The 23,220-nt window shown below is 39.5% G+C and overlaps 2 protein-coding genes across 6 annotated transcripts in view; both read right to left on the bottom strand.

The window, feature by feature from the left end:
- xxylt1 (xyloside xylosyltransferase 1) overlaps nucleotides 1-8,291 on the bottom strand; it is a 35,084-nt gene extending 26,793 nt beyond the window's left edge. Inside the window, exons 1-3 of one of the 2 annotated variants that reach the window (XM_053513650.1) lie at nucleotides 8,169-8,291; nucleotides 7,275-7,771; nucleotides 1,305-1,452 (exon numbers count right to left, since the gene is read on the bottom strand). In XM_053513650.1, coding sequence (XP_053369625.1) covers nucleotides 1,305-1,452; nucleotides 7,275-7,745 — 619 coding nt within the window. In that variant the 5' untranslated portion in view covers nucleotides 7,746-7,771; nucleotides 8,169-8,291. Of the gene's footprint in view, nucleotides 1-1,304; nucleotides 1,453-7,274; nucleotides 7,772-8,092 lie in introns of both variants that reach the window. The other variant, XM_053513649.1, reaches the window with a different exon arrangement.
- A 2,017-nt stretch (nucleotides 8,292-10,308) lies between these two features.
- On the bottom strand, nucleotides 10,309-21,245 carry LOC128543166 (afadin- and alpha-actinin-binding protein-like). Of its 4 annotated transcripts, none has more exons than XM_053513521.1 (12): nucleotides 21,087-21,245; nucleotides 18,568-18,707; nucleotides 18,294-18,449; nucleotides 17,649-17,759; nucleotides 17,312-17,447; nucleotides 16,096-16,171; nucleotides 14,894-15,074; nucleotides 14,616-14,754; nucleotides 13,808-13,944; nucleotides 13,546-13,719; nucleotides 11,321-11,420; nucleotides 10,309-11,236 (listed from the first exon to the last, which is right to left on the bottom strand). In XM_053513521.1, the coding sequence occupies exons 2-12, from the start codon at nucleotides 18,688-18,690 to the stop codon at nucleotides 11,187-11,189; spliced, it is 1,383 nt and encodes a 460-aa protein (XP_053369496.1). In that variant the 5' UTR covers nucleotides 18,691-18,707; nucleotides 21,087-21,245; the 3' UTR covers nucleotides 10,309-11,186. The 4 variants fall into 4 exon arrangements, with proteins under 4 accessions (XP_053369496.1, XP_053369492.1, XP_053369495.1 ...); XM_053513517.1 differs by having other exon boundaries at nucleotides 18,568-18,704; nucleotides 21,087-21,166; XM_053513520.1 differs by having other exon boundaries at nucleotides 14,894-15,053; nucleotides 21,087-21,164.
- Between the last annotated feature and the right edge of the window lie 1,975 nt (nucleotides 21,246-23,220).

Below are 23,220 nucleotides of genomic sequence, written 5' to 3'. Positions count from 1 at the left end.
CGAACAAAACAAGATGTGTGCACCTTCGTCGAGATGTACACAATTCAATGGACATTCAAATACGTTCATTAAAAACCATAAGAAAGTTCCGTAAAAAATAAACAGCAGGAAGAAAAGAAAGATACGTACTGACCTATTTCTTGATCAAAGCCAAAACTCAATTTCTGTGAGTCCATTCTAAAAAGCAGATGTCCAGATGCAACCTCGCAGTGTGGGGTGAATATTCAGCTTTTTCTGTGCTTGCGAACACATACACTCCAGCTGTGACCTCGGTAGTTATGAACGGTCAGTTCGCTAAAAAATACAAATGCTCATGCAACAAGTAAAAAAAAAGAAGAAGAAAAAAACAGCTAAAATGCAGTTATTGGGAAAATGGGTCAAGGAAAATCTGAACACTATGCAACTGCAAACAAACAAGGTTTGGCACAGACGGGGTAACTAGGTGACTAATGAGACAAACTAATTCCTGAGTAACTGTCAACGCGTCAAAATTAGTGTCCAATTCCTGTACGATGCAAACTGGGTCCAAAGTCACGGACTGAATGATTGTTGTACCGCAGAATTTTAATACTTTTGAATACACTGGGTTAAAATGACACCCAAGAGAGGCCATCCACTTCTCAATTTGGACTGGCTCATTAATGTTACAGACTTGGCTGCTTAGCTTTTTTTTCCTAAGTACATCAAAACAATTCCCAATGGAATAAACTCAGAAGCTTGGAAACACCAAATGGTCAAGAGAACATGTAAAAGAAAAAACTATTTTAAATGGCAAAAGGATTCCTTCAGCAGTTAACCAGATAGAAAAACACCATCTAGGACAGGGTTACTAAATTAATGTGTTAGGATTAACTGTGTTTTGTCTCAGTGGAGCTTCACATTGCTGACTTTCTTTTTTTATTAGCACCCAAGTTTGAAAGCAAACTAGTTTTAAACTTCTTAAAGGAAGAATAAACATACATTGATTTGTCCATTCACCTTTGAATGTTCAGTTTTCATAATTTACTTTCCTTGCGTATATGTCAAAGTTTAAAAACCAAGAGAAGACTTCAGCAGAGTGTTGAATCATAAACAGAATCAGTTTGCTCCAAAAAACATCCAAAGAAAGTTCTTGCATACTTCTAATTTCCTAACCATTACTAAAATGACAGGAAGAGAACGAATGAACTGCTCGAGTTGAACCACACCAGCTAACCTTATAGTGTAGACACGTACAGTACAGTATGGCTGCCAATGAAACTGGTTCTTTTGTATTTATTGACGATAAAGGAAGCAGCAGGATGAGGAATTTGGATCCGGCTCACCTGTAGGCATGATGCGATGCATGGCCACAGATAGAAAGAAGATGGAATCACTGTAATAAGCTCCAGAGCCTGCACTGAAATGCTTCTGCATGGCCTCCACTATAGGGAAGAGCTTCTCGGTTAGATGATTAACATCATGAAACACCACCTGAAACACAAAAATCTGAATCTTATCAAGACAGGCAAGAATATAATGTCTTATAGGCCCTTTTGAATAATACTCCAGCAGGTATTAATAAAGAAATTTCTTTCAGCATTAAGGTCTCTTTATCATCTTGAAACTTAAATAAGTTTTGTACTTAACACATAAAAAATGTTTAATTATGTTCTGGTCCCCAGTTTACTATTTAAAGCTGTGTAAATATAGTAAAGGCAGACAGGTTACAGCCAGCTCCGGTTCTAGTTTTTATGTCTGAATAAAGCCATGAGAATTATTAAAGTCAAAGTGGTTTAAATGCAAGAACATCAATGCGTTAACAGATTAAAGAAGCCAGCAATGCTAAAAACAAACAAATGTGTTTGTAACCTGTAGCACTACAATTTCTCTACACTGGAACTAAGGGACCAAACTTGTTCCAGTCAAAAGTGATGTCCAAGAAGACATAGTTAAAAGTTTGGATGTAGGTTCTAATTCCATGGTCTTTCCTGGTTGTTATTTCTTTCTACATTGTAAAACAATGCTCTATTTAAAATATGCAACGATTTGCCTTTGAACAATTGATGTTGACATGAGTCTGCTACTTATGCTCTGTAAAGCCTTTCGTAATGGCTACAGTCTTGTTCTTGTAAGTAGAAAACTTAAAACTCATGAAAGGGTACTGTAGTTTGTCAGTGGTTCGGTGGAAGACCTTGAGTGTCCGAACCCCAACCCCACTGAACTCAACCCTGACTTTACTAATAAAGAAGTGAATTTTAGATGAGGATGGGTTCCCTTTTAAATCTGGTTCCTCTAAGGTTTCTTCCTCTTCTTCCTTAGTGGAGAGTTTCTTTGCACACCATCACCTCTGGTTTATTCATTAGGAATGCATTTAAACTGAAATACAAAGTATTGTGAAAGAATTTTGCTTTAAGACCACTGTCTAACAGTTATCAGCTTATATTCAAAACCTACGTATCATGAGCTATGTGTTCAGGAGTTCGCTAAAATGACTGGCAGTGTTGAGTTTTTTTTTTCATTCGGGACAACAGATCTGCAAGGCAATGATATAATCAGCATTCTGGATGAAAAAATCGTAAGCCAAGGTTTTCTCAAACCCAAAAGGAGAACTCTGTGGCATAGCTGCTGAATTCAGCAGGGTCAGTGGGCAATCATTAGATGGCCAGACCAGTGCATCCTATCTCTGCTGGATGTTGGATTCTGCATGGGAGAACCACAACCGGCAATATGTCGACTAAGCATTGGCAACATGTACCATCTGAACCTTGCCAAACCAAAATATGTGCTGTCGCTTCAGGGTGCAAAAACACTACTACCTTAGGTGTATACACATGGTGTCACTCAGTGGGTTTTACACGGCCAACACAAGGAACAAGTCTGGAACAAGTGGGAGGAAGTGGGACCAACTGTATAAATCTAACGTTACAAGTGTACGCTCTACTGTAACGCTATAAAAGTATAAAAACATTCCAAGAATAAATAATGTTCAGTAACTGAAATTTTTATGTCCACAGCACACTTTTAAACTGAATGACTAAACAAAACCAAAAAAAGTCTCCAAATTTAAAGACTCATTTTCAAATCATCTTCATAAACTACTTGTAATACCTCTTCGCACGTTCATTAAAAACCTCTTTCAACAACATTATCCTCTCTTGAACTGCTAGCACACATCGGCTTCAGACTCCACGCTGACGCCTACACAAGGGAAGTCTGTGTTATTCCCGACTTCCTTCAGCGCTCTTCCTGGAAACACAGCCCATCTGCTGGGGGAATGTTTTCGGCTTCGGTTCCTTATAGTGGCGATGAAAGATGAGGTTGCAATGGCTGATCCTGAGTCAGTTGAACGAATGGTATGACTCCAGCTTCCTGAACAGCTGCTCTCGGCTACTGTTACTTCCCTTAAAAATCACAACAATAGTTGTTATAATAGTACCGTAGCAGCCTGGATGAAGTTAGACTTCACTTGGGCCTTTATTTACCACCAGTTTCCTAAAGTCTTTATTATAAGGAAGACAACGTGGTCATGTTAGTAGAGCCATGCTGAAAAAAAAAAATCCATGGTGTCAGATTTGGAAACTCTTAATTGCATGTTTTTTTTTTTTTTTTGGTAATGACTTCAGCACAGTCAAAGACATCCTTAAAGTGTTGTGAGTTTCCAAGTTTGAGAAAGAACCACGTATGGGTGTGGTGGACACGTGTCCAAATACTTCTGACCATAGTCATACGTTTTTGGACATATTCCCACCACTCCCATACCACTAAAATTTGGGGAACGCCTTTGAAGAAGAGTGGTGTTTATTATATGGGGGAAAGAAGAAACACCATATTTATGCCTTACCCCTTTGAAAAGGGACATTAAACAAGTGCCAAGACAAAACATGAACTTTAACTGGCTCTATATGATTAGATGAGGCTCTCACTTTTGAAATGGCCATCACAGATCCTTGAGCACATTTGGTCTGTCACGTGAGGGAGACAGAACCTATAGATCTAGAGAGCGTACTTGCTTTCTCTCTCACACATTACAGTTTCTGGACAGCTCATTGTGTACTGGGTTGCAGGGGGCCTATACCAGGGGACTCGGAGCAGTAGGTGGGATACACGCTGGAAAGTGTGACAATGCATCGAGGTTACACAAGAGACAAAAGAACATGCAAACGCCATGTTTGCAGATCCGAGTCGATATTTAGGAGCTTTTTGTTCTAAATTCTTACCAAGTATTTAGAAATCTATTCAGTACTCTCATGATGGCAAAGAGAGGTTTCACATAATTTTTTTTATTCTTTATTTAAATATTTAGCTCATATTTATGCATTTAGTCATAATACTATATTTAATAACAATTATATAATACATGTGTCCACAATCTTTATGAGAAAAGGGGAAAGAAATATACGAAGGCAGTGTAGACAGAAGGAAGGATGGATCAAACATATCAGGTGTCTAAGTTTATTATATTTTTTATAATCTACAAAAAGTTTGTAACATTTAAAATTTAACTACTAACATTTAAACCTCAATTATAATAAATCACGGAGCCCCTGTAGCACAAGCCAAGCACCCAGAGTGGACTTTTATGAGATTCTACACAACGCTAGTTACTTTAAAGTCTGCGTATGAGGATGTGGAGCTGAAAAGAACCGGATTAGGGTAATCTGAATTTGTGGCTAAATGCCAACTAACTGCCCCCCCCTGAGCCCAGGAAGAGCATCGGTACTAAGCACGGGCGATGCTGAGCAAGAGAAGTTGTGCTGACACTGGAAGAACCAGAAGTATTCAGGCGCTGAGAGAGAAACCTCCAGCGGTTCAAACAGAGCAACAATGCCCCCATGTGCCCACTGGTATATTAACCGATAAAGTAAGTATGTTTTATTAATAAAGCTCATCCAACACACTGTATTTAAAAAAGATAAAATTACACCCATGTGCTTATTGAACATCTTATTCCAAAAGGTACACCCTTTTGCTGCTATAATCATTCAGCTCCATTTTTTTGATAAAGGCTAAATTTTAAAGTGTTGAGATTTGTGATAGTTTAGACATAAGAGCGTTAAGTGAGGTCAGAAGGCTCCAGTAGTTCCAGTTCATCACAAGGGTGTTGGGTAAGGTTGGGGTCAGGGGTCTCATGGTGAGTTGTCCACATACTTTTGGCCACAGTGTATCATTGTTAAATTTAGCTTTTCCAATAATAATATAATAATAATAATGCTATTAAGTTTTACATGGGACCTGATTCAGATCACATCTGTTTGACCAGCTTTTTTATTTTCTTCGTTCCTCTTTAATGCTTCTTCGTTCTTCTCCGAGTCAATCATGTGACAAGATCTAAATCGTAAACATCATTTTTGTTTTCCATCCAAGTTACTGGTAAAAGTTTGTCAGACCATGTGACTCCTCATGTGCATATTTTCAGCCTTTAGCAAAATTACCCCTTCACACAATAGCCATGTTGCCTAGTTAAGATGTTTTCCAAAAAGCAACCGAAGAGCACGATATACGTAGCACCAGTGAATCTGTGTTCTCCCTCAGGAGCTTCGGGGGATGAGAGATATAGAGTTTTTGTCCCTGGCAGCAACAGAGGCGGAAATGTCTGTTGTGTGACCTTTTTTGTCTGTTGGCACAGGGCAGTGAAGATCACATGGACTTGCTGTGTTTGTCTGTTTCAATACAATGCCGCTACTGCCACCTGGTGAACCAGGAGTGAAAAGATCTAGTGGTCCAGACTATTTTAATCCTCGGGTAAAAAATGTTCAAGGTAATGCATACAGTATATACTGTATACATAAACCAGCAATAAGGTTAATATCGTGTAGGTTCCTCTTGTACCACCAACACAGCTCTGACCCCTCAAGGGAGGGATATAAAAATACTTCTGATGGTGTGCTGTGGTGTCTCACACCAGGAGCGGGGCTTCACCGTGGATCAGACTTGTTTGCCCTGCACATCCTATGGATGCTCGATCGGATTGAGATCTGGGGGGAATTTGGAGGCTGGATCAACAACCTTGAACTCTTTTCCTGCTAAGCTCCATACAAAGCACTACCTCAACTCATTACCTCATCACCACGAAGTACTGAAATGTGTCATGCTGTCGTGTTGTCACTCTGTACAGTATGTTGTCCCTTTTGTACAGGACTTAGATAGTTTCCTGTTAATTAAAAAATGTCAATCTGTCTTGCCCCAGCTAGTCAGCTAATTAGGATTCTTAGTTAGTTTTGTTAATTTATGTTGTATGTATCACCTCAGTCCAGAAGGAACGTTGTTTCATTTCACTAAACTGTATATGGTTAAAATAAATACTGGACTTGACTTGGCTGATCAGTGTGTGTGTTTGTGTGTATCTATTAATATGGGGTACTGAATGAAAATTAAAAAAAAAGGTCTAGTCACTAAAATTTTCCCCGAGTAGAGATCTGAATTAGAACTGTCACTCGGTCCGGGTCCAGACTGCGGTTTACCATATAGTGATGTTTCAGATATAGTGATCAATCATGACATGAACACCGTTGAGGTGTGATGTGAAGAAAACTGATTCTCTTTTTCCAAGGTAAACTGCCAGTTCTCAAAATTGATGCGTTTAAAGCTGGAAAAATAAGCAAGTGTACTAGGACAAGGACAAAACTGCATCAGAGCATCACCAACTGTGTTAGGTGTTCCCAGTACGCCATAATCAGTAGCTATAAAAAGCAATCCAAGGCAGGTCAAACAGTAAACTAGTTACCAGAACCATGGGCTCACTAGTGATCATGTAGATGTTTCGTTTACAACCTAGCCAAACGATGTTTCAGCCCAAGTGCACCTCTTCATGGTAACTTTATTGCCTGATTGAAGTGCTTTCTTTCAATTCCCCAGATCTCAATTTGATCAAGAATACCTACGTGGGATGTCCTGTATAAGCCGTCCAATCCATTGAGGCCCAACCTTACAATTTACAGGACTTAAAGGATCTGCGGCTGGAGTCTTAATGACCAGAATGATAATTTACCATAGCAGACCTTCAGGGGTCCTGTCGAGTCCATTTTGGTGGCACTATAGGGCTAACTAGGCGGTTTAAATGTCATGGCTAATCTGTGTATATCATGCTAGGACCAAAAAATAATCCTGGTGCAGATGTATAGAATTGACAAAGGTAATACAGCATTGTAAACATCCTAACAATCATTGGCGGCCTGTAGAGGAGAAAGTCTAGAAAATGCCTAACAGAGGGTGGATCCAAACTCCTGAAGGCTGGTCTTAAGGAGCACAACACTAAAACTGGACATCCTGGAGATCTTTTTGTTGATGTCCAGATTCTTACCTCAGGTTCTTACCTCATACAGAAAGGTGGCATCCCGCAGCAGCTCGGGGAGCACCCTCACACCCAGCTCCTTACTGCCTCCATCTGAGACGAAATGAAGAACCAGAATTTCCTCTTCTCTGAAACGGCCATGTTTGGCCAAGGAGCGCATGGCCACCTCGAACTTGCTCTGCATCGTACGGCTCGTGTTAATCTTCGTGAACATCATGAGAGCATGGTAGGCCAGCCGTGTTCCGTGGTCTTGGTTCTCGTCTGGATGATCGGATCTGGTGTCCACCGAGAGGTCTGCATCGTTGCGGTTGGAGTTGTGGCTCGCCTGCGTCTCCTTGATTCTCTTGGTGGTGCTGGAGAAGTTCTGCTTTTCTGAGCCAAAATAGTAGAAAGCCATCACGGCCAGGGCTGCAGCAAGAAGTAGAGCAAGCTGGTGAAATTTGGAGCTGCTGATTCTCGCCACGGTGAGGAAAAACACACGGAAAATGCCCATGGCGTAAAAACATACAAGAGGGGAATCTGTTAATGGAGGGACAGAGAAGATCAAAAACATCAAGAAGATCAGAAACATAAGAAAGGTTAGAAACATCAAAATTTATTATTATTATTATTATTATTAACAGATGTGCAAATGCACTATTTTTTAAATTAAACTATAGACAGATGTGTTAATGCACTGGCTTAAAGCACCACGTGAGGGTCAGAATGCAGTGATCACGTGATTACATCCAGCTAAAACCTACAGGTACAGAACACCTGTATGCTTTATTTAACATAACGTTTATAAGACAAGACTGACTTGCACACATTTTCAGACTAGTTGCTAACTTGCAAACTTACCTATACCGATGGAAACTCTTTAAACAACAGACATTTAACACAAACACCAACGCATTAAGCATAAAAATAAACCTACTGAGAAACAGGCATGGATGAACAAACGCTATCTCTGGTCATTCGTAATCTGACTTCATGGTTCCATCGCAAACCGCAGCGTGCTCCCTTTAAATGCGCCCTACATAGTTTCCAGGAAAACAGCTTTTATGTTTGTACTCGCACACTACACACAGTGCACTTATAGAGCTCTGTTTGAGACGCGACTTAAAAATCAATAACGGAAGTATAACCTCGAAAATCTACAGCATAAAAGTCCTCCAAAATTCCGTTTTCTACGAAGTACACCAGTACATTTAATTTTTTAAGTTATATATATTGTTTTTTATATATGTAGTTTTAATGAATGTACTGTTTTAGCGTTACTAAACAGTTTTAATATTTTAAAATATTTTAGAATAATATATATAATATTTAGATTCGAGGCCTTTATTTTAACAAGCCTAACCCAAGCAGGATAAACTAAACATGTCAATGGCGGCGCCATCTTCGATAGGGCAAATGTCTTGTTCACGACTAAGTTGGAACTCGGACGTTTTCTTTATTACGAACTGGAATTGCTTAAATAATGCGGAAATTCCGAGTTTTCTTAGTTGTAAATTGGCGACGTCACTTAAACAAGGCGCTGTATAAATATAAAAATAAATAAATAAAGCTTTAACAAAACTACTCTTTATTTATAACAGTAAGTATTAATTTTATTTCCAAATTTATGCGGCTTTAATATGAAAAGCATGAGATTATGGACTGGAAATTTCCGAGTTCCGAGTAGTTGTCGCAAATTCAGCATTTCCCTCTGATTGCACGAAGAAACGCTCTGAAGCCTCGAATTTTTTAGAACAGCGACATCTCGTGGTTTGCATTTAATATAGCAACGATAAACCCATTCTCATGGATATTTACAAAAACACACACGCACGCATTACATAATTGGTCAAGTATTAATAAATAATTTTGAGCTGTTTTGTTTTGAAAGAGTAAACTAATCACAATAATCTAGGGATATTTTTATTTACTTTACCTTTTTGCTCTGAATTTGAATGAAATAAGTAAAAGTTCCCTTTGAATAATATATGAGAAAAAACACCATTTGCATTAGTTTAATATTTAGACAATAACAGGGATTAGCCCCATAATAAATAACAAAAATTGACAATGTCAGTAGCGTGTGTTTCCACCATTTGCCGCAGTGTCAGCTTGACAGCGACGTGTCATGCCATGATGTGGTGGAGCATTATCATCCATGAACAGAAAGTTGTGTGTGTCCTGGCGGAATTGGGGGATGATGATGGGTTCTATGATGTCTCTAAGGTAAGAACGTGCAGTGACTGAGCCATGTACAGTAACAAGATCTGTTTTGCGCTGACTGGTGATGCCTTTCCAGATTGTTGCACCTTCTCCACCAAAGCAAAGCCTGGTGACCATGTTGACCTCAGCGTATCGCTCACCTCGTCTTCTCCAGCAACGCTGACGACGATCATCAGTGAACAGGACGGTAGACCACTGCTGCATTGTGCAGGTCACATGGTCTTGTGCCCACTGCAAACGTTCATGGCTGTTTGAATGATGAACTTGGAATGACTTACTGACAATACCAGCTTTTTATTCCCACAGAATGTTGAAATTGATGCCACATTGACAAAGGTTGTCTTTTGGGATTGGCCCCAATATAAGGCACACCCGTACGCAACGAGACCATAACATGGAAAACACAAAATGAGGTGTTTATCACCCCAATACAATTGCCTCCCTGTCCCAAAAATGATTGAAGTAAAATAAACACCGTATGTACAACATCCACTAAGTCTCTCATAATATCCCTAACTTATTGTGAGTAGTGTATATTTTGTACCTGAGCTATTTGTTGATTGGATAAATTGTTGATTATTTCTGACGAGTACTTTTAAAACATTTCTTCCATTAAGACAGTGATGAACGCTAAAAAAAAACTTAGCAGTAAGGGCATTGCACCTCCAGAGTCACGGGTTCGATTCCCACCTTGGGGTCGGTGTGCATGGAGCTTGCATGTTCTCCGGGATATTATAATTTAATTCATTCGCTTTTATTGGTTTGCTTCATTAAAAAAAAAAAAAATAAAATAGTAAATGAAATGAAGCACACTGGAAATATAAAACATTATTTATTTACTTTAGCCATTTCATTATTGATTAAACTTCTTCACATCAACTGGGCTGTAGACATTTCAAGGAACTTAATCTCAGTGAAATACACTAAATTAATAGAATAAGTATTTGAGACGGGCAAAAATAGATTCAGTTACGTATCACAATTCTTTTGTGTAGCAATTCATGTATCACTTTTTTTTTTAAACAATTTTTTTATTAATATGCTGTGTGTTTGTATTTGAAGTGGTAAAAAGTTGCTTTTTTCTTTATGATCCTGTAAACAAATCGAATTGATGCTGAGGTATGGTGATAATATCGCATTGGGTGGCCCTTGGTGATTCCCACTCCTACAGTAACTACAACTACAAACACCAAACAACACCTTAAACACGACAAACTATTAATTAGATTAAATCTTAAATAAACAAGTTAATTCGAAACTTACATCCGTAAATCCATAAATATCTATGCAAATCATACAACAGGAAGATGTTAAGTGATACACTGTATGGTTACAGAGGTGTGTCTCTCTTAATTTTAATACAGTAGATGGCAGTTTCTTGCCCATAAAGAGTCTTTAAACCACAAAGGCTTAAGGATTAAGCATTAAATGCACACATTGTACGATATGACTGAAGCACTTTAGTGGTATCTGTATTTCTTCTATTATGTAAAACAGTAAGCAAACCTATGGTTCTGCATCAAATACCGCATTATCAGACCAAGTCAGAGCGAAGCAGGACACTGTATACCAAACGTAAGCATGGATCAGTGAGCTACTACGAAAACGATCACATTTCACATGATGGCCTGGATGTCGCCTTCGTAGCGTCGTTCTGATGCTCTCTCGGTTCAGTGGTCTTCGAAAAATACAGACATACAATAATCACCACTGCATGCTTGACTCACGGTGGCTAGAGGGGTGTTTTCGGAGCTGAAATATGTTTCTGTTCTTGACCAGAATCTGGAAAAATGTAAACAATTATAATAATACTTTGGGACTGTGTCGAGTTCTTAAAAAACATAGAGTTAACATGCAGAGGCTTACATTCTGATATGACATTGTGTGTCCTCATCTGCTCGGTGAATGTCATGTTCAAAAACTGGTGTTTCAGCCAGGTGGCGCGATCTTCCTCAAATATCTTCCTCTGCCAAAGGAAAAGTTCAAGCTTACATCATACTGTCGCACCTAATTTTTGTGTATAGGTTTGGCCAAGAGAATGATGACAAATACTAATTTTCATAAAGTCTGCTGCTTGAGTGTTTTTAGATCTTTCTGTCAGATGTTACTATGGTATACTGAATTATAATTACAAGCAATCCATAACTGTCAAAGGCTCTTATTGGCAATTACTTAAGTTTAGCAAGGAGTCAATATTTGCAGTTTTTTTTTTAAGACCTCTGCATTTCACCCTGGCATGCTGTCAATTAACTTCTGAGCCACATCCTGACTGATAGCAGCCAATTCTTGCATAATTAATGCTTGGGGGTTTTTGTTTCTCAATGAGATTAAGCTTTTTGGGGGTTCCTGGCCATGGACCCAAAATGTTGATGTTTTGTTCCCTGAGCCACTTAGTTATCAGTTTTGCCTTATGGCACTGTGCTCCATCATGCTGGAAAAGTCATTGTTAATCACCAAACTGTTCTTGTATAATTGGGAGATGTTGCTCTCGGGGGATGTTTTTGTGCCGTCCTTTATTTATGGCTGTGTTCTTAGTCAAAATTGTGAGTCCCTTGGCTGAGATGCAACCCCACACATGAATGGTAGCAAGACATGCACCTACAGTTCCATCTGAACGTATTGGAATGACACGGCTACTTGTTTTGTTTCTGCAAAAGCTTAGACTTATCGCCAGACTTATCGATCATTATTATTAATATAAATCACGATGGGGGTATGGAGGGGTCAGGCTCTTTCCCAGCACCATCGGCCACATCGGGTGATACCCCACCCCTGAATTGGTATCTGTCTTTTCATTGGCGGTTTCTTACATTGGTATCTGAGCAGTTGAGTATCTGAGCAAAACACATTGCCCGTCCATTGTTGTTCATCACTAGAACATGTGGAATGTTTTAGACTGGCCAAGTCGATCACCAGACCTTAACCCAACTGGTGACTGAAGAGAACACTGAAGGAAGAAACCCCACGAAACATACAACAACTAAAGAAAGATACAGTACAACCCTGGACAAGCGTCACAAAAGACGAACAGCATGACGATGTTGGTTGGTTGCCAACAGGGATATACCAACAAATCTTACGTCTCATTTACTTTGTCTATCCAAATACTTTCGCACACCTAAAATTGGATGGTCTTCCAGGTTCTAAGTTGTTTGACACGTCCAGGTGTAAACATCCGGAAAGGAAAGCTAGACTTCTGATCAGTCTCAATCTCATATTCATCTTCTGAGCTAGAAAACAAGCACCTTCAACGTAGAGCAAAAACAAAAGGCTTTGTCTTGCTGCTCCAATAATGTTGGAGGAGACTACAATTTAAAGTATCATTCTCTTACTAGTGCGAATTGCTTGAGGGCAAACTGTTGCACTCTTCTTTTGTAATTCTTTTACAGCTCCAGGTTTCAAATTGCTTAAAGGGAACCTGAATTTCTTCATGCCTTAACATACATATTGTGTCTAGATAAATCTGTGTTAGTATTGTGTCTAGATAAATCAACAATACTGTAACACTGTATGCGAACACCTGGACATCATTACTATTGAGCCCAAACCTGTTCCAGTGTGACAATCCCCTGTGCACAAAGCAACGTCCATGAAGACATGGTTTGCTGATGTTGTGGGAAGACTCAAGTGTCCTGAACGGAGCGTTGACCTGAACCCCACCAAACACCTTTGTGAATTGAAACGCTGCCTGAGTGGCATTAATGCCTGAATAAGCATCAACCCCCAAAGCCACGATCCAAACCCTAGTACATGGGGTGTCCCTTTTCAAACCTAGGCTTGTGAATAAATTTCAGAAGATGTAAGACCGATTGACAATTACAGAAGGCACAAATCAAGAATGTGATGAGACTCTTAGTCGCAGTAAAATATTTGAACGGTGCAAACGTATTAAAGAAACCCATAGGTCCATGAATGACAAAAGGCTGGTTGGTGACTTGGAGACCAGTGCAGTCGTTCCTGTGGACATTTAGAAAGTTGAACGCCTGATCCTTGAACATCGATGGATAGCTTGTGGCCAACTTCTGGAAGAGACGCATCGGTCTGTGTGTACTGTTTTTTTGTACGATCCAAAGTGCTAAATGGTGACTTACCTCATTCCCCAATCGAATGGCTGCCTCTGTAAAGCTCCTCCTCTCCATTTCAAAGGTCTTCCTCTGCTCCTCAAAAGTTCTCCATTCCTCTTTTAGGCGCTCTTTCTCTTCTAACATGTAGCAGTCATTCAGGACTGCTGCAGTCTCCTCATCACACGGAGTGTTAAGCTGTTGCTAATGATTCCAACAACACACAGAAGTTAAAGTCGAGTTTACTTTACCCAAACGATCGAGTTCCCTATATGAGTGTGTAGCTGTTCACCTGCAAGAGCTGCTGCTGAGTCTGAATAAAGTCCATGCATTGCTGGATCTCCATTTTGAGTCTCTCGGTTTCTTCCTGATGGACATGCTTTGAGATCATCTCGTCGTTGACCCCCTTTCCCAACTGCAACACCACCGCTGCAATACCAACAGTTATGAAATCAGAATAGGATTCATATGAAGACATGGACATCACTCGTCCACTCGTCCCTTTTTTATATTGTCACAGTAGTGCTTGTAAATGGTACCTCATGGATCAGTTCAAATTCTCCCACTGGTGTTTGACTGTATTGAGATTTTGTAATGTAGAAGACCATAGCGTTCACTCAGTCATCGTCTATACCACTTTATCCTGTATTCAGAGTCGCATGGAGACATACAATATGGGCAATTTGGGAACAATTTAGCCTACTGTAGTCTTCCTAGAAGAAATTAGCCTTAGTTAGCCAAATCTGTATGTCCTTGGACTGTGGGAGGAAACTTGAGAAAACCCACAAAGCACGGGGAGAACATACAAACTCCAGGCACACAGATCGGGCCGGGAATGGAACTCTTGACACTAAAGGTGCAAGGCGATAATGCTAACCAAAATCCGCCAATGCTAACCACCATGCCCCTTAGTCAATAGCATATCATTTATAATTTTCATACTCATCAGACCATCCAGTGAGAGCATGGAGATCCAATTTATTTGTCATCCAATCCAGTTCTGTAGGGATTTGTGTTTGGAAAAGGACCATATATGGGTTTAATGACTAGATGTCCACAAACCTTTGGCCACATTGTGTACTCCTTTCCCTTAAGTATACCTTTGTTGTCAAGGCTTTCCATATGATCTTTGACTTTTCTCCACTGCTGCCGAATGCTGTTGGTAAGCTTCTCTCGAGCGTGTTCACATGACATATCCAAAGTCCCCTTAAAAGATGTCTCCTCTTCATCAGCTATATGCTAGACATACAGAATTATGCGGAACAACATGCAAAGGACAGCAATAATAAAAAAACAAACAAACAAAAAAACAATAGACACACTGTACTGTATGTATAGATTTGACAGTGGGTTGCGTCTCATCTCATAATCGACTGACCTGATCTGTGAACTCAGTGCATTGCTCCTGTCTTTGGACGTGGTTCCTTGAACTTAATATCAGCACCATTTCCTGTTTCATTTGCTGGAGCACTTTTTTCAGCTCGTAATTTTCCATCATTAGGTCCCTTTGGCGTTTGTCAAACTCGTTCAGAAGAGTCCTGCACATTTCAGTTTCATGTCTGATGTAGCAAATCAAAATCAGAAAAAAATCATGATCTTGTCTGATCCAGGGACAAATATCATGGCACCTGGTAATCATTACAGAGATTCAAATTAGGCCATTAGTTTATATTCGTATCTTATACTTAATCAGTGTCTCATGAGTGGGATGAGAGAGGATTATGTGGCCATAAACTGATTGCTGAAAATATCACCGCCGTTCTGATATTCAGCATAACAGCACAACCTCAAGTTTGATGTTGCTATTATACAAGAGTTCTATAAATTATGGTTTATTTATTTATTTAACCTGTTATTTTGCTCTGGCAATGCATATCCTTCCACGACTGGGAGAACGACGACAGATAGAGCTGGCAATCGATAGAGGGGCAAATATAGTTTTAAATTCTTACCGGTACTATGTATCCAAAAGATGAACCGAATAAACCATGGGGGTGGTGGACAGTCCTAATAAACGTACAAGATTTTCTTTATGCTTCCACTTATTCTGCTTCAAAATATCAGCAAACTTCCATGTTTCTGGGTTGAATCCCAAATGCGTAGCTTTAAATTGTAAGCTAGTTCACTATGTAAGATGTCCAATCCCTTGTTCCACACACCAAGTAGTGACCTTGATCAGGGAGTTAAACAGGAATTTGACATTGAGATTTGTGGTAGAAGCTAGCTTATTAGCTTTCTTGCTTGCATTAACCATGAAATTAACCAAAACAATACAGACAGGTCAGAAGCAATCCATCCCAACTTAGAAGCAATTACTAAGGAGACAACGTAGGGTTATCAGATGTGTGTTCTTGCTGAAAGTGCTTCCGGATTAAATTTGTATGCCGAGGTACCACTGTACCATGCTAGACAGCTAACTCGGATGAGTGCCTTTTTGTGCATTCCTTATCCAGGGAATTTGTATATGCTTATATTTTTACAACTTAAATTCATAATAAATGAAAGGAAATTCCATGTCTTTTTTCACTTTGGCACTTGACTTTCACCTACCGTTACACCCCTACTGCAAAATGAAGTTACCTTGAATCTGTTCTTCCAGTTTTCCGTGGACCTCTCCTGCCATCAGACCTCTCAACATAATTCAAAACCTCCATCCCTGTTAGAGAGCACAGACATACAGTACATGCGATAAGGCCCTCTATTGTTTTGTGGGTGATGATAAAGTATGTGACAATAAGGATAAAAAAATAAATTATTTAATCTTGTTAATGTTAAGTTTAGGATTATGTCGCCATAAACTTTTTTACGTTTGCTTGTGTGGTTAGGCGTGCATGCTACTCTTAAAGAGTTTTAAGTCAAAGAGATGGTCTGTCTTAAATCAAAATTGAGGTGCATACAGTAAACATTACTATAAGGACAGTACCATACAGTAGCTCTTGGTTGTTGTAATAATTTTCTTTGCTCTGCATACTGAACGTGAATGTGTTTATATACACCTCAATTTTGGTTTAACCCCTTAAAACCAAAGCGGCACAGATCTCGGCCATTAAAACAGCATACAGTAAGTTAATGACGCAAAAAAAAAATAAAAAGTACATGTGCTTATATGGAAGCCTTGGCGGTGTGTGTGTTACCGGGGAAGCTTCAGACTTCAAAAATTTGTATTTTTCTTGATATGTCTTGATATGGTGGAGGAAATGCTATCATTACATTTTTACACTTTTTGCTCAGTCATGTTTGTATAGGTGGTTAAAATGAAATCAAATTGAGTTCATCATATTGCATATTTAGGTTGTGCTAAAAAAAGGACGTCACTCTATACTGCACAATCCTGAGCTCTACATTTGTTTATTAAAAAAACAGCAAAACAAACAAAAAAAAAATGCTAAAATGCTCTGAGTTTTAAAGGCTATGTCAGATCCCCCCTCAAAAAAAAAAAAAAAATCCAAATGATCTCTTTAAAACCCACTTCGTGTTATACGCAACACGAGGCAACACAACAGCGCCGCATACATTTTTACCTTGAGATGATGAAATATGCATTGGTTTATGCTATTGGTTTATTAGTTTATTAGTTTATGCATTAAAAAAATAGAATTGCAAACCCTAGGTCTAATATTAATCACTAGCCAATGACCTCCTCCTACTCTGTTGCGTGTTGGCAAGCTGTGCTGTGCTTTTACACTACTTACACACCCACATACACACAGTTCCAGTAGAACAAAATATAGTAGGCTAATACAATACTTCTATACTAATGCATTGAATGCAGAATGATAATATAATGTTTCCGTACTCTGTTTTGGATCCTTCTTGTCAGTGAGTAACTGACTGAGGTGCTCTTTAAGCCTGCTGAACTCTCTCTCTTTCCTCTTCATGCTGTGGTTGTACTGCGTGGCTCGGCTTGCGATGATGTTCTGAAGCTTTTGAACCTGTTGAGCATCGATAACAGTGTAACTTATTCCATGTGAGTATATTCAATGCAAGAAAACTCGATATTGGACGCTGCATAGAAATACATAATGCTATATACTGTAAATGTACTGATATTATTCAGTATGAACCAATAATGCATATTGTATATGGAAGTTAATTGGTTTTAATATGGTGATATTTATAGTAAGCCTTCTTACCTCCTCTTTTTCACTTCTCAAGCATCTTTGCAAAGACTTTATGTTAGCTTCTAAGTGCTGTTCCCGTTTACGTAATTTGTCATTGTCCTTATTGGAAAGCTCGAGCTGGTCCTAGGAAAGCAGGATCAAGACGGATAAGATTAGACGGTATTCATACAACTACGAATCTGGACATGAAGAATGTCATGATCCTGTACACATCCTAGTTGCTTCCCTTCTCTCACCCGTCATTTTGGTACATCTCAGAGCCACCGGACCCAGCTGGTTTCTCCCTCTCTTCCAGTATAGCTCTCCTAAATAGCTGCACCTGTCATATCAACTCCGCTCTTCTTACTCTATATAAACCAGACTCACTTCTCCCTCAGTGCCAGATTGTCTCTTCATGTCCGAGTTGAGCTTTCCAGCCATCTGGCTGTTTCCAGAATGTAACTGTGTATCTGACCCTGCCCGTTTGGACCCTGCCCTTTTGTCGGTAACCCTGTTGATCTGTCTGTCTGCTGTCCTCTGCACATATTTACTGGATATCTCAGCTTTCATCTCTCAGGTCCTCAGCCTTCTGTCAAGAGGACCTAGTCTACTTGTCCCTGCATCCGGTCCTTTCTTGAGAACTGTTACACAAGAGATCCTGAGAGTGGGACTTCTAACCTTGAGTTGCACGACTTCCTGTTCCTCCACACCTCCCATTGCAAACTGATGGAGCTGTAGCAGATCATACATGTTATTTAGGATCAAAATAAGATCAAGTTCTTGATTTCTATTGGAGTCTATTTGAGTTGATGGCAAACCCAGAGACGACAGCGCCTGTGGATGGAAGAAAGACAGAGAACATGTAGACGGGGTACACATCAGCCTACATTGCCAGGCTTAATTTTATATATTAATATAAAAGTTCCTGACTCATCTATTACAGTATACTTACATTACTGATGTACTCCATGCACTCTGTGACATTTTCCCCAGTACAGAAGACACTGGAACCATTATAAGCTCGAAAAGGCAGAGGTGGCCTAATGGAGTGGGTGTATGGCCTTGAGGGAGGCATGATGTGATTTAAGTCTTCTGAACAAGTTGGTATTATATAAAAAAAAACAAAAAAAAGAATTTTTGTTCTTAGTATTTTTCTAACAAAAAATTATGTCCAACTATGTTACACAGAAAATGGCAATTAATTCTTAACATTTTGAGACAGTTTTAGATAAACAGAATTAAAAGTACCTTTTATGCTAAATCACATTAATTATGATCATGAAAAAAAGGATGAGGGTGAAGGCAATACACGTGACACATTTTATTGAGGTTAGGAGATATTTTCCATGTTTAAAATAGCACTTCAATCATATTTTTAGCTTTTTCATTTTTTCTCTTGCCACATGAGACTGACTGACAGAAAAATCTGATGTTCTTATTGAAACTGTATAGAATTACATGCTGAAACTGAAAAACAATCCAGAACAGACCTTATTCTACAATGATTTTTGTATTTCTGTACTAGTATATGTGCTATATTTATATATCATAATATCATAATATATGCCCTGCGATGGATTGGAACCCTGGGTGTACCCCACCTCGTGCCCTAAGACTCCTGGGATAGGCCCCAGGTCCCTGCGACCCTAAATACAGGATATAGCGGTATAGAAGATGAGTGAGAGTGAGTAAGTGAATATCATAACATAATATTAATTTATTCATCAATTTCATCATACAGGTTGGGGTCAAGGGGGGCCTGGAGCCTGTCCAAGGAAACTCAGGGTACAAGGCAGAGGATAAAACCGGATGGGGTGCCAAGCCATCACAGGGCACAAACACACACGCCCACACGCCCATTTATACACCATGGGCAATCTGTTAACACTAAAATGCATGTGTTTGGACTGTTTGGGGAACCGACGGATGCGCAAAGCCGGAGGCAATATAATATATATATATAATATTAATATATTGTAGCGTTTTTACGCCGGGAAGAATGCTGGAGAGACGAGTGAGCTTATTTGCTACCCAATGCAATGGCTGGGAGTACTTTATTAAGCACACAGCATGAAAGGCATGAGCAGCACCTTCACTCAGGAGCCTACATCCAATTCAGCACTAGCTTGAACTGGAGCACATTTCACACGTCACACACCCCTCACACAAACAGGGTTGAAGCCACCAACCCAAACACCTTTCCCCAACATGGTGAACACACACCGACATCCCCGCAAGGCATGCTGGTCGTCAGCCGCCGCCCCGCCCACGCCACAATATATAATATGTATAATGAGATAAAAATGTAAGTCGCTCTGGATAAGGATGTCTGCCAAATGCTGTAATGTAATGTGTATGTATTTATCTCATTATACATCTGAGCAGTTAAGGGGTTAAGGGCCTTGCTTAAGGGCCCTACAGTGGCAACTTGGTGGTGCTGGGGTTTGAACCTGCAACCTTCCAATCAACGGTCTAACACCATAATCACAGAGCTACCTCTACCCCGTTATAATGCCATGTAATATATTATGGCAATATTTTATAGAATATTCCTAGACAAATATTATGTCATCTCATGTCAGTGGTTAGCACTGCTGCCTCACATCTCCATGGTTCCATCCATCCATCAAGGAACTTCTATAGTCCAATTAGGAAAGGTGTAGGCCAGTGGTGACCATTGCATTTGTTGGCATTTTTTACAACAAAGACCTCCGGACAGCATTCATACACTGAGAATGTTGAGAGAATAACAATTTCATCACGTGGTAATATAATGCATATAATGGTATATATAGCACATATTATATATTGGTAATATAATGCATATAATGGTATTTATAGCATGTGCTATATATACCATTATATGCATTATATTACCAAGTGATGAAATTGTTATTCTCTCACTTTCCAGTATATTAAAGCTGGATATCCAGATTTATTCAGATTACAGTAATTAAATAGTCATGGTGTCACTGCTCTGTCAAGCGCGCGCGCACACACACACACACACACAATATATATATATATATATATATATATATATATATATATATATATATATATATATTATACATATATATTATACATACATACATATATATATATATATATAAACCATAAACCATATCTATAAAAATCTTAACACTTCAAAGAGTTATCAACTACAATTAGAAGGCATGTGTAGAAAGAACTTGATGTGCACGAAGACATCAAAGCAAGTGGGATGTTCAGAGAGATAAATAAAAGCAATTTCTGCTTTCATGGAGCTATGGGGGTCAGTGTGAGCCTCACCATTAAATCAGGTCAAGGAGAAGAGAGATGATGGTTACGAGCAGTTCCTGCGACACAGCCTGGATCCAGCCTGCTGCAGGTGATCTAACACTAACTGTACAGGGTGTGTGTGTGTGTGTGTGTGTGTGTGATGCATGCATTCGAATATTCATGTTGAGTCATTATGAGGAATTCACTTACTTGTTGTTTTTCCCCAGCGCCGGAGAGGAAGAGCAGGCTGATCACACAGGCGGGAGCAGATCACGTCCTCCGCATGCAGTCCGCGGGAGTAAGAAGAAAAAAACAAAACAAAACAGTGCGTTAAATCACCGCTGCGTGCACGCGCAGTCGCACTGCAACAGATGTGTTCTTAACGTGAGTGGCGGGAAATCGTGTGAAGCAGCTGTGTGAGGAGCACGGAGGAGGAGAAACACTGAGCATCTGCGCAGAGAAGAGCTGCTTCTGGTCCTCTCTCTCTCTCTCTCTCTCTCCCTCCTCCACAAATTTTAAATTATGTAATGTCTTTATATGTGTGTATGTTGCACTGTAGTCTATCTATCTATCTATCTATCTATCTATTGCCCTGAAAAAAGATCAGATTTTTCTATTTTTGTTGCATATTTGTGTGTTTAGCCCTGCTGCCCTGCACCTCCAGGTTCCGGGTTCGATTCCCGCCTCGGGCTCTGTGTGCATGTTCTCTCCATGCTTGGTGGGTTTCCTCCGGGTACTCCGGTTTCCTCCCACAGTCCAAAGACATGCAGATTAGGCTGATTGGCGTTCCCTAATTGCCCGTAATGTGTCTGTCCTGCGATGGATTTTGTCCAGGGTGTACCCCACCTTGTGCTCTAAGTCTCCTGGGATAGCCTCCAGACCCCCTGCGACCCTGAATACAGGACAAAGCAGTATGAGTAAATGAGTTTTTAAATAATGATTTCATTTATTAAGGGAAAAAGCCTTGGCCCTATGTGAAAAAGTAATTGCACCCTAAACCTACAGTACAGTAATAACTGCTTGTGCCATCTTTGGCAGCAGCAACAACATCAATCAAGTGTGTGTGATAACTGGCAATGGCTCTTTTATATATCGCCAGGGGTAGCTCAGTGGTTAAGGCATTGGACTACGGTTCGGAAGATCACAGGTTCAAACCCCACAACCACCAAGTTGCCACTGGTGGGCCCTTGAGCAAGACCCTCAACTGCTCAGATGTGTAATGAGATAAAAATGTAAGTCGCTCTGGATAAGAGTGTCTGCCAAATGCCTAAATGTAAATATCGCCGTGGAGGAATTTTGGCCCACTCTTCCTTTAAGAATTGTTTTAATTCCACCACACTGGAGGATTTAACTTGTTTAAGGTCATGCCACAGCGTCACAATCAGATTTAAGTCCGGACTTTGACTATGCCACTTTCAAAACCTTAACTATTATTATTATGGATTTTTCCTCGATTTTCTCCCTAATTAAGTCGTGTCCAACCCCCCCCCCCCCCACCTCCCCCACCACATTAACATTTAATTGAGAATCACCACATGATTTCATTTAAATGTGACAAATATGCCAAAAAAAAAAAAAAAAAATTTAATTCAGGACACACATCATGTATGTATGCACACATCACCGGTTGTTATCTCTATGTCCTTTTTAACATTCTAATTAAAATATCTTAGCAATTTGTTTTGGGATCTGTAGAGAGCGAGAGAGAGAGAGAGAGAGAGAGAGAGTATTATAATTTTTTGTTATTATAATAAATAATATTATTAATTAGTGCAATATGACAATTAGAAGCATTTATATTTTAAATCAAATTAGTTTCCTCTTTCCTGCAATAATAATAACCTCCACTCTTCTGGGAAGGTTGTGTTTATGGAAAATGTTAGGTATATTCATTTAGCCACGAGAGCATTAAATGACGGTCAGGCGAGGAGGTTTGGTCTATAGTCAGTGTTCCTGTTCGTCCCAAAGGTGTACAGTAGGGTTGAGGTCAGGGCTTTGTGCAGAACACTCTAGTTTATCAGACTTGGCAAACTGTAACTTCACAGAGCTGGCTTTGTGCACAGGGGAAATGGTCCTGAGGGTTATGAATTCTTAGTTCTAGTGAAGGGAAATTACTAAGCTACAGCATATAAGGACATTCTACACAACTCCACGCTTTCAAGTTTGTAGTAACATTTTGGGAAAGAAATACATTTGGATGTGATGATCGTGTGTCCATGTACTTTTGTGATCAATTATTATGAACCCAAAAATCACTACATAAAATGTGAGATATACTGTAGGTTAAAGTACATACTTGAGAAGAGATTTTGAACTTATTTGAATTATTTCTTACTTTATTATT

Source organism: Clarias gariepinus, chromosome 15, assembly GCF_024256425.1.
Source record: "Clarias gariepinus isolate MV-2021 ecotype Netherlands chromosome 15, CGAR_prim_01v2, whole genome shotgun sequence".
In the NCBI taxonomy this organism is placed as follows: domain Eukaryota; kingdom Metazoa; phylum Chordata; class Actinopteri; order Siluriformes; family Clariidae; genus Clarias; species Clarias gariepinus.
The sequence above is the reverse complement of the archived record's forward strand: the minus strand, read 5'-3'. Positions and strand labels throughout refer to the sequence as shown.

Excerpts from the sequence above, each read along its gene's own strand:
- LOC128543166 (XM_053513521.1), bottom strand. The coding sequence starts at position 18,690 with ATGCCTCCCTCAAGGCCATACACCCACTCCATTAGGCCACCTCTGCCT. Across the intron at positions 11,421-13,545 it reads CCATTCGATTGGGGAATGAG|AGGAAGATATTTGAGGAAGA; the intron begins GTAAGTCACCAT and ends TTCCTTTGGCAG. Across the intron at positions 11,237-11,320 it reads ACACAATGTCATATCAGAAT|ATTCTGGTCAAGAACAGAAA; the intron begins GTAAGCCTCTGC and ends ACATTTTTCCAG.